A 12,467-nucleotide genomic window follows, 5' to 3' on the forward strand; every position below is an offset into this window, starting at 1 on the left:
CTAGATCTGTAACTTTGAAAGTGAGGGATTAACTTCTTCCTAATTGGCTCATAATTGCTGATAAAAGCTTGTCTCAAATCTTGTGATTTGAACATCTCCCTTATTGATTTTCTAGTTTTGTTGTTCCTTTTTGTTTTCATTTTCCTTTGATTCAAGCCACCCAAATTAAAACCAAGTATTGGTTGGGAGTTACTCTTTTATCAGCATGGGACACTTGTATAATTGAAGCCCATCTTTCTCTTTTTTTTTTTTTTTTGGAAGGCATGAAATGAAATAAGGCTTCCTCATGCATGGTTCATTAATTAGAAATAATGGACTATATATGGTATTGGTGTTTAGTGTAAGTATTTTACAAAGATTCTCAATTACCATTCTAGAGTTACTGGCAGGCATTTCTGTCTTAATTATGTCATATTGGGTTTTTAAACCATGAGGAAGACATTATATAAGACAAAAAGGACAATAAGGAGGAATGTATAATTTAAGTAAACTACGATAATTTAAGACAAAAAGGAAAATAACATATATATATATATATATATATATAGCTTGCTGTTAACTACAGTATATATGACTTGGTACTGATGCCCTCTTGAACATTTCTAACCAACAAAATTTACAAAAGCATCCAAATTTAAAAAGAGAAATAAACAATTCGACAAAATAACACTTGTTGTAATTAATGTACGTACATGTTCTCGGGAAAAATATCACTCTTAATCTAATGTCCTGATAACATAAAAATCATGCCTAGTTTTTTTTTTTTTTTTTTTTTTCCTAGCTAATATGCTTCCAATAAGATTACGTACGATTTCTCCCAGATATTACTAGCTTGTGCATATATATATATATATATATATATATATTTATTTTCTAATTTAAATGAAGGAATTTGAATGGAAAGAAATGAGAGGAAATATATATATATATATATATATATATATATATATATTTAAACTCTCATCCGTACCCTTGAATAAACTTTTACTAAAAAATTAAAAAAAAAAAAAAATTCAAAGAGCTGATGGATGTGGCCGTTGGATCATCACAACTTTTGACAGAAATTATGATGGCCGTACATGTGGCCTAAAACGAAAGGAAATGAAGGGAAATTTTGGTTTTACTTGGAGACCAAGAAAAAAAATTAGTGGTCCCATCTATGCAAGAGAGTCATAGTTTTTATCCTCTAAAGTAATTATTAATTATCTCTTTTTGGTTTTTCCGGTCATTTTCTGAATGTTCTCATCATATCAGTTGTAAAACTCAAAACAATATTAATTTGGCTACTCATGATTTTATTCAATCTAATTAATTAAATCAATAAACATAGGATTAAGATGACTGCGCTCTGATCTGCTTCAATTTAATTAAAATTGGATGAAGTTTGAGTCAATCTTAATCTAACAACACCTTGTGACCAGTAACGATGAAGTGGTATCCATAGCTATCAGACAAAATAAATAAAAATAAGAGAGGAAAAGCTGGAGAACCTTTTCTAACAACTGTACGTTGGGAACAGCTGTCGTCTTTGCAGAAGATGGTGAAATCGTTTTCTTCTCTGCACTCTGCAAACTGGGCTGTGATGCTTCCTAGGGGTTGAACTTAATTGAAGGGATGAAGAAATGATGGAGCTTTTGTTTTTGTTTTTATTTTTTTTAGTTTTTTTAATTGTTTTAATATTTTTTAGGTTTTTAATATGATCATAAGGATAGGAAGCCATGAGATTATAAAATGGTTATATATATTCATTTTAACCTATGATACAAATTAAGAACAATATATATATATATATATATATATATATATATATCCATTTGATGTATTTATGTAATAATAATATATAATATAATAATATTGGTTTTTTACTGGACACTTTGTGATCAATGAATATTGTTATCAAATTATTTGAGATAAATTAATTTATCTCAAAGAAATTAAATATATTTGATTTTCCATATAACACTGAAAAATATTTACTATCCATAAAATTTTCCTTTTTTTTTATTTTTTATTTTTTAAATTTTTGACACCACAAAATCACTTTTCCCACAACATACAAATTTACATTATTGTTATTTTAATATCAAAACCATTTGTCGAAATTTCTACATGTACGTGGTAAAAGACTAAAACTAATCACTTAATTATAGCCTTTTCTTTCTTAGCTAGTGGAAGAGTACGTTCGGTTAAGATTGAAAGCCTTAACCCATTTCTTATTTGTACCATAGCTAGGCACAATGATACAAATAAGAAATGTTAATTTTTTATTAATTTAAATCTAATTACCCGTTTATATATATATATATATATATATATGTTAATTTGGATGTGACTTGGAGGCTTATTCCTAGACAAATTAAATGGTATAATTTACACATGCAACCCTGTGAGGTTGATGTACAAGACCTGGTTCTCGAGGTAATGAGGGCGAAAACTTCAGCTGATCGATTTTGCCACCCCCCACGGTCCCACCCACCTACAGACCTACTCCTAACATGCCCATCGTACATGCACAAAGAGATGAAAGGGTTTCTTTTTCTATTTCTTATTAATGACTTTCTGGAAAACCAATTAAAAATTAGATATTATTTAGTGTTTTAATGCATGGGAGCTCTAGCATTTTCTTTTTTCTTTTTATTTTTATTTTTAAAGTTTTTTAATTGTTTTAATATTTTTAGTTTTTTAATTTCTAAATAGTTCATTATTATCATTTTTTTTTTAAAAGAAAAAAGCATACTTTTTCACTTCCCAAAACTGCACCGTTTTTATCCAAACGGTACAGTTTTGGATAACTTCAGCCATAGAAGCCAGATCATGCTTTTTAATACTTGGTTTTCTTCTCTAACATTTTTTTTAAAAAAAAAAAAAAAAAGAAAAAGAAAGAAAGAAATAATGTAGATTTTTTTAATATTTTTAATAGAATAAATACTTATTTGACATGGAGTGCAGCATCAGCATGCATTGTATTATTAAATAATTCTTAAACTTGCTTTAATTTATGTCAAAATCAAATTGGTTTTCCGTCCAGTTCTCAATGCTAATAAGCATTGATTTCAGATTAAAATAGTCAAGTGTAATAGTTTAGGGTTGGGCATTAGATGCCTATGAACATGGATTTTAATGATTTTTATGAAATTTCGAGCAACCCATCTCGGGGGTGTGATGACGAGAAAAAAACTATGTGCGAAGGTCTACGTTTGTGTTTGTATTTGTGTGTGTGTGTTTTTTATTTTTTATTTATTTATTTTTTTCAGTTTTTAACAATTTTGTTTTACAATCCAACTGAGATTAAATCTGAATTTTATACATTGTTTCATAGCCATATTAGCCTTTTAGCAATCATCAGTAAAATAAAGGTAGTTGGTTTTTAACATGAGAAATATTACTTAAACCTATAATGAAAGCGGAGGCACATGGCACATGAATATGAAATGATTTGTCGTTTATAACTTCAACTAATAAAAAAATAAAAAAAATAAAAAGAAAAAAAAAAACCGAAATTGCACCAAATTTCCCAAACCTTTGCTGGATTACATTTACAGGGAATGGTCCTCTTTTTTTATATATATATATATATATATATATATATATATATATATTTGAATTTTCCAAATCTATGAAATATCTATTATCCCCCATTTGAATATTGAAAAGACTATGCAGTCAAATAAGAAACCTTTGACAGCTTTTTATTTTTTAATATATTTTAAATATGTTTGTAATACAGTAATATACACACGACAATTTCAGTGATACACACACAACAATTTGTTTTGTACAACCTTTTTAACGTACAGATTCTCAAAAGTTGTCCGCTGGTTTGACACTGCCAGAAGATTACTTTTTGGTGGTTTCCATCCAATTTTGCCCTTTTCATAAATGGGCAAATCACAAAATTCCTTAAAAAAAGGAGGATATTTTTGCACTTTTCAATATGATACAAATAAGAAATGTTAATTTTTTATTAATTTAAATCTAATTACCCGTTTATATATATATATATATATATATGTTAATTTGGATGTGACTTGGAGGCTTATTCTTAGACAAATTAAATGGTATAATTTACACATGCAACCCTGTGATGTTGGGGGTGTTTGTTAAACACCCCAGCATTGTTCATTTTCCAGGATACTGTTCATGAATAAAATAATAATAATAATAATTGGTATGGAAAAATGAAAAAGTGGTATTGAGAAGTAAAAAATTTTGTTTTGTAATGATTTTTATTTAGTAATAGTAATAAAAGTAGTATTAGATATAAAAAGTGAATGATTTGATATAAAAGTAATAATATTCTTTTAGGAAAAAAATGAAGTGAATAGTGTGGTGAATGTGGGGGAATGTGAGGGAGTTTAACAAACACCACCGTTGATGTCCAAGACCTGGTTTTTGAGGTAAAACCAGGTCTTGGACATTTTTTTAAAAAACGAATACATTTTTTTTTTAAACGGAAATTTTTATTTTAAAAAATTTATAAAAAAAAAAAACAAAAATTTTATAACAAAAAAAATCGAAAATTTTTAATTTTTTTCTTATAAAAAGTATTTTTTTTTAAAATTTTTAATTTTCTACCCTTTGGATTTTTTTTTTTAAAATTAGTTTTAGGTTTTTTCTAGAAGTTTTATTATTTTTTGTTTTTATTTTGTTAAGGGTAGTTTCGTTATTGGGGAAATATTGACAATTTTTGGTAGTTTGAGGGGGACATTGTCACAATTGAAAGTTTTGGAGGGGGGGGCATTGTCAATTGTGTGGTAGTTTGAAGGGGTTATGTAGACTTTTCTCTTCTTTTTATTATTTTTTAAGCTTTTTAATTGTTTTAATATTTTTAGTTTTTTAATTTTTAGTTTTTTAATTTTTAATTTTTAATTTCTAAATAGTTTATTATTTTTATGTTTTTAAAAAGCATACTTTTTCACTTCCAAAAGACTGCACCGTTTTTATCCAAACGGTACAGTTTTGGATAACTTCAGCCATAGAAGCCAGATAATGCTTTTTAATACTTAGTTTTCTTCTCTAGCATTTTTTTTTTTTTTTTTCAAAAAAAAGAAGAACGAAATAATGTAGATTTTTTTAATAATTTTAATAGAATAAATTAAATTAAATTAACGTTTGTCTTTAAAATATATGATACCCATTTAATAGACCGATTTTGCCCCCATAATAACAAAGACTAGATAAATTGTCAACATAATAACAAAGACTAGATCCTGTCCAGTCCATTTGGACCGGAGTTGATCCATATGAGAAGTGTGAGGTGGAAGATGTGGTGCCTAAGGCCAAAATGTTAAATGCTTGTTTGATTTGTGGAATAGACCTTTAAAATTGAATGACTGTTATTCTATTGGAATATCTATTCTTTTTCCTACTAAAATGCCTATTTGGCAAATTAAACTGTCCTAAAAGTATAATAATCATTTTTAACGATTCTCACCCCAAAGAATAAATGTGGTGTCTTGTAGCTTTAAATGGCGTAGCGGTAGCCCACAAAAGCACACATGCCGGCTGCCAGTAGCCCATGATCGAGTCAATCAATTTTTTAATTAATGAAAAAAAAAAAAACTATATATTATAATTTTTATCCTATTTTATTGATGTAAAATAAAGGATTAGTAAAATAAGCTAAAAATAAAATAAAATTGTAATATATAATATTACTAAAAAGAAATCAAAAGGGTTATTAATATTATGATGTTAGCAAAATAAAAAGTGTGATAGGTGGCATTATTCTTTCTTTCTTTGTAAGCATTTGGAAAACGCAATTAATCAATCAATCATATCTTGAAAAAAGAAAATTTTCATATGGGCTCATTTCTAATGGGAAAAAAAAGGATGGGCTCATTTTATGAGCCAGCCCAATTTTTCCTTAAATGTTCGACCCTCCATGAGTGTCAAATCTCAAATTTCAACCCCAAAATAGAATCCAATTTCTTCTACAATTATGCACATCAATTACATGTTTTTTTTTTTTTGGTTAAAATAATTCTACGATCTTATCAAAAATAACAAAGCTTATGAATAGTTAGTAAGGAGAAAAGAGAGAGGCAATCTTCAATGTTTATTAGTCAGAATTTGGCGTTGCTTGAACTAGATTGCGTATTAGGTTTGAATCGAGGCGTGACACATTTAATTAAATAAGTTAGATCCCTTGACCTTAATTGCTTAAGGGTGGCTTAACATGCAAAATATTTAATTGAAATAATATGTGAATTGATGAAGTCAGGGTTCAAACTTAGGACTTTTGACTTTGATACGATGCATGTTAATCATCACTTATCTCAAAAGTATAAGTTAATTAATAACATTTAATCAATATTTTAACACACAATTATAGCAATAATAATACAGAAAAACATCTTCTTCATTTATCTCACAACGTTCTTGTTCCAATCATGGATTATTTCTTACAACTTGAAGAAATTTCCTCATTATTGTTCCTTTCATATGTTGAATGGAAGATTATTTTATAATTCCCTAGTGGGTTCTCAAGAGAGACGAGGAGGAGGAATCATGGATTCCCAAACTACCCATTGTTGCGTATAGGAGCAGGTGGAGGATTGGAAGCCTCTCTTAGCATCCCATATTTCACATCATGTCGTTTAACGCTCAGATTAGGCTTCGGCTCGAAGGAAACTTCTTTTTCTTTCCCATGCCCATCTGTTGTTGCAACAAGCTTTCTGGCGTCTGCGGGAAAAGTAGCAACGACAAGTAGCACAAGGGCAACCAAAAACAATTTTTGACGCCCTATTTCCATCTTGATTTTTCTCTTTGATTTTCTCATTCTCATGGGCCCTTTAAATGAAAACTAGCTATCCCTATTTAATGAATGATTTGAATTTCAGTGGTTGTCATGTTCTTTTGACTATCAATTGTAAATAATATATAGTTGAAGAGATAAATTAGGACATGCATAATATAAAAATAGAATATTATGAACTAAAATGAAGGAATTTGTTACAATTGTGCCATCTAAATGCAATCATTTCATTATTATCTCATAATTATCATAATGATAACATGTTAGTATAAACCAATCATTGGATTAGTTCTTACTAAAAAAAATAAATAAAACAATTTCTTCTAGAATTATGCACATCAATTACATGGTTTTTTTTTTTTTTTTTTGTTAAAATAATTCTATTCTTACAAACCTAATTATATATGGTGGAGTCATGAGAAACACTAGATTTCAGATATTACCATTTTTGTTTTACTAGAACACTTGCAGAAAATCATCTGCAACACAACTACTGCAGAAAAAATGCAGAACCCACAAACCAATCCCAACCCAAAACCACAAACCTGCAGTGCCAAAAAACTACATGTTACAAATCTGCAAAATCATAGCAGAGAAACAAGCCACAGATAAACTCACATTACAACAGTGGGAAAGGTAAATTTTGCATGGCCAAACACTTTCAGAATGGGGATTTAGAATTTGTGAAACCAAAAAACCACAATCAATTAGAACAAATCGGATTATCAATACTATTTATTATTCATCAAAGCTAAACAACAGATACTGAAAGTTGGTACTTGTTTGGACTGCATTTATCTCTATGTAAATTCAAAAACTAAAGTACAAACTAGCAAAACAAAGCAGAAACCTGAAGCCCCAGAGATGCACACAGGGGCAAGGCCATGGTAGCAGCTTAAGAGCAACAACAGCAGTTAATCCTCTCCTTTTCTTCATTCTCCTGCTGATTCCATCTCTCTTGATTCCACACCTTCTTCCGACTTATGTTCATGTACTGCAGCATCTCTGATCATCCCAGGAGCACTTGCATCATTTTCTTTCTTAAGTGTAAATTCTATCTCATCGAGCTCTTTGGTAATTTGGTTCAACATTGAAGCATCCTCGGAGACCTTTTCATTGATGTGTATGTCCCTCCCCTCCTCTTCTTCCTTCTCACTATCAACCTTTTCTTCTTCACAGCCACGGCAATTTACAATAGAATCTGGAATTCTCCTCTGCAGAAAAACCCCATCCTCCTCCTCATCCTCATTATTGCCTTTTTCCTCAGAATAATCATCAGTAGCAATTCTCCCCTCCATTTCTTCATTCTCATTATCAACTTTCTCTCCTCTCACGGTCACATTTTCAAGAACAAGATCATTGGATTCTTGCTGAGCAATTCTGCAGCACTTCTGATAATCAGCTCGCATTTCAGCATCCATCTCTTTCGGTATCTCCTCCACTTGTTCCTTCTTGAAGCTTTCAGTCTCCACCCAAGAAACCACATTCCCATTATCAAGAGAAAGCAGAATTTCCATGTGCAGAGAATACTTATCATCCTCCTCCTCCTCCTCCTCCTCCTTGTTCTCATTATCAACTAATTCTTCTTCACGGAGAAACCAATTTACCATATAATCCAGAAGTCTCCGCTGAACCTCAGCCTCCCTTGCAATTCTCCGAGACTGAACTTCACTCTCCAAAGAAGAAACCTCACGCGCCCACCCAGTACCCTGCTTCACAATATGATCATCAATCAAATTTGCTTCATTCAACTTACAATCTTCATTCTTGAACCCCCCCTGATCAATCCCCGGCATCAAAACTCCACTCTCGGCGGCTTCTCCTTTCTTACCATTACAACCCACGAATCTTTCTTCCAAGATCTCCTCATTATCAACTTTTGTTTCTTTACTGCCACGCCAATTTTGAATATAAAGCAGAAATTCCCGGTGCAGAGAATACTTATCATCCGCCTTTTTCTCCTCCTCCTCCTTATTCTTATTATCAACTATTTCTTCTTTACGGAGAAACCAATTTACCAGAGAATCCAGAATTCTCCGCTGAACCTCATCCTCCATTGCAATTCTCCGCGATTGAACTTCATTCTTGAACCTTTCAGTCTTCACCAAAGAAACCTCAACCTCATTCTCATTATAATCTTTTGCTTCTTCACGCGCCCACCCAGTACCCTGCTCCACAGTATGATCATCGATGGAATTTGATTCATTCTTCGTGGCTTCTCCTCTTTTACCATTACAACCCACGAATCTTTCATCCAAGATCGTTACGCTCTCCTTATTTTCTTCGTTCTTGCGCCCTTCAGTCAAGAATTGATCAAAAAGATGGCCCATCAAATCAGAAACAACAATAGGCGCAGTATGATCTTGGATAATAGTTCCATCTTCTTCTGTCTGATGACCGATGCCCGGTGACAGCGCGTGAATGGGATCCTCACCTGCCATGGACAGTCCTGTAAAGAAACAAATGAAGTTTATGAATACAAAGAGACCTGAAACGCCCAAAGCAAGATGACCCAGAAACGAAATAACACAAAAGAAAGAAGATGGAAATATAATTGGAGTTCCAAACTTCCAAAGAAACTAAAGCCTTACTGTTTGTTATTGCTGGTGTTCTTGAGAGGGAGAGAATATGCGAGAGTATGTTTATGAGTTGAGAGCAATGGAAAAATATAATGGGGTTGGCGGGTGAGCCTTATAACGACTAAAGTTGGGGGCATTTTGGGGAAAATATAGTTACTGTTCACGTTGGAATCCAATAGCAAAAAAGGAGTGGCCAAATCCACCCTCCATTTTTTTTTTTTTTTTTGAAGGCAAGAAATGAAATAAGGCTTCCTCATGGTCATTAATTAGAAATAATGGACTATATATGGTATTGGTGTTTAGTGTAAGAATTTTACATAGATTTTTAACCATTCTAGAGTTAGTGGCATGCATTTCTGTCTTAATTATGTCATATTGGGTCGATACAAGCATGGTATAATAGAGAAAATTTCTGACCAATATTTAATTAGTAATAGTGAACCATTGAAATATCAAGCTTACAAGACAAAACCAGATGCTAGCTAGAACAGAAAACAAGAAACACAATAATACAACAAATCCAAAAATTAAGAACTTGCAATTGCAACCTCACCCAAAAGATGGTGATATTTTAGATGATAATCACAGAAAATGATAACACATGTGGCATCATTGGTTGCAGAAAAAGATCCTCAAAAGAATAAATTGAAATCTATAGAAGAAAATTAACATAATAAAAAGCTAACAAATACATATTTGCAACAGAGATCAGATGGTAGTGCATGTTTGAATTCATCACAAAACTGCAGTAATGATGGTTAGATAGTCATTGAGAAATTTTCTCTAAAAAGAAAGACTAAAAATAAGGGGAAAAAGGTGAGGACATAAACGTCCATGGAAGACACCCCATGGCCGTGGATTAGCCATTTCCCATCCACTTCCCCTCCAAATCTCATTCCTTGGTTTATATTGCATATTATAATCTAAGGGCATAGTTGTATTTTAATAAATTTAATAGGGGTATACCCATAATGCTTTAATCGTTTAATTTAATGAAAAATTTTAAATGAATGGGCTTGGTAGAGAATAGTAGGGTACGATTACAAATGAGTGGTAGTTTGATGAGAGTAAGTATAGTTTCTCCTTCTAATTTTATTCAATTTTAAGAGTTTGTATATTTTTATAATTTTCAGATTTTAGGGGTTGACAGAAATTTGAATGCATTAGATTTTGTTTTGGGTTTAATTTATTTGTTGTTTTCATTAGTTATTTGGTTTTGGGCCTTTAGTAGTTAAAATGCAAAGAGTCCAAGTCCATTACTTTAGGGTTGGGCATTAGAAGCCTATGAACATGGATTTTAATGGTTTTTTTTTTTTTTTTTTGGCCCCTTATGATGGTTAAATTAAAAAAAAAAAAAATTACTATGAAATTTCAAGCAACCCGTCTCACAGGTGTGATGATGAGAAAAAACTATGTGCAAAGCTCTATATTTGTTTTCTTTTTTCAACAATTTTGTTTCAAATTCCAATTGATATTGAATCTGAATTTCATACAATGTTTCATAGCCACGTCAGCCTTTCAGTAATCAGTAATATAAAGGTGGTTGGTTTTTAAGATGAGAAACATTACTTAAACCTATAATGGAAGCAAAGCCACTTGGCAAATGAATATGAAATGATTTGTCGTTTATAACTTCAATTTTCTTTTTTTTTTAACCTCACCCTATATATATATATTATTTTTTCCTAATCTGGAAATGTCTATTCTCCCCTATTTGAATATTGAAAAGACATGATAGTCAGCCTTCTTTCTCTGTGAAAATAAGAAATTCCGTACAGCTTTACTTGCTTGCAGCGAAAATATCAAAGGAAGCTTAGGGCCTATAAGCCAAAAAAGGAAAATCAAGAATAAATGCTAAAATAATATGAATGAAATGCAAACGAGGGGTTGTAGCAGCCTGTAGCTTGTAGGGTAGGTATAGGATAGGGCAGCTTTATATTTTTTTAATAAATTTAGTTCCGTTAGCGACATTACTAAGTCTACGGATGAAACATTTTGTTTGTAAGTATCTTCTCTAGGCTGCTTGGAAACTTCTTGAGAAGCATGTTTAATTCATATTAAATCCAAAGATGACACACTTGGTTCAGGAGAATCTCTTTTGAGCTGCTGAGGAACTTTCAGAGATAGCTGTTCTCCTTGTACTAAAGGCACGTTTGGTTTGGGACTATTGCCTCTGGGCCATTCAGAAACTTTTGGAGATTCCTGTTCTAATCTTTCCTGTAAGCTGTAATCAGCTTCACTTGATTGAAGTTGGTCAATGGTAACTGACTCAAACTGATTATCATTATTGTCTAAAGATGGTAGTCTCTCTTCTGATATGTTACTTGGAGCCCGGGTATCAGGACTTTCAGTTGGTGACATTTTATCGTCTTCTAAAGGCAGCTGGATCAAGAGGCCAGAACTAGAATCAAAAGTTTCTTCTCTTTACTTCCTTAGCCAGTTTCAAGGCTTTTGCATCGGTAGTTGGGTGCTTAGAAGAAGCTGTCCTTAGAGAGTGTGGAAACAATCTTATGTGCCGGTTCCATGTACTTGTTAAATCATGGATGGTTCCACAAAGTTCAACAAACTGCTGCCACCATATATTTGTAACAAGTGAATTTTGATATAAAAAAAAAAAAATTATAATTTTTAAATTAGGAATACATGTAACAAGGAAATTGTACAGCATTGCATAAATGTCTGAGAAATAACTGCATGAAGTGATTTCAAGATAGCTATTAGGTAATGATCTAATGCTACCAACTGATGTAAAGCTAGCAAGCTTTTTTCTTTGTAGTTAGGGATTGGGAGGGTAAGTGATGAAGAAATGGGTTTGTTCAAATGAAACACATTAAACTACAGCACATGGAGGAGAAAGATACATACTCACAAACCATGAAGATATCACACTTCCTCCCCAAAAAAGAAAAAGAAAAAGAAAATAGAAAGTTTGCCACTGCATAGTATATTGCCCATGAACAGAATAAAGGACACTGCAGCATATACTGAGTTAAAAGAGAGATTTTGACCTCTAAATATATGCTTGAAATATCCTCCGCATCTTTCGCATCCAGTCCTTGATATACACCTGGCCCTTGAGATATTGCATTAGCTATAACAGACTACCACATTTATGTGCCTTGGCCCTTCAT

The 12,467-nt window shown here is 31.7% G+C and overlaps 1 protein-coding gene across 1 annotated transcript; it reads right to left on the reverse strand.

The window, feature by feature from the left end:
* Window positions 1–7,689: 7,689 nt before the first annotated feature.
* LOC132169387 (uncharacterized) lies at window positions 7,690–8,814 on the reverse strand. The gene has a single exon (XM_059580425.1). The coding sequence runs from the start codon at window positions 8,812–8,814 to the stop codon at window positions 7,690–7,692; it is 1,125 nt and encodes a 374-aa protein (XP_059436408.1).
* Between the last annotated feature and the right edge of the window lie 3,653 nt (window positions 8,815–12,467).

This window comes from Corylus avellana, chromosome ca2 (assembly GCF_901000735.1).
Source record: "Corylus avellana chromosome ca2, CavTom2PMs-1.0".
Lineage (NCBI taxonomy): Eukaryota > Viridiplantae > Streptophyta > Magnoliopsida > Fagales > Betulaceae > Corylus > Corylus avellana.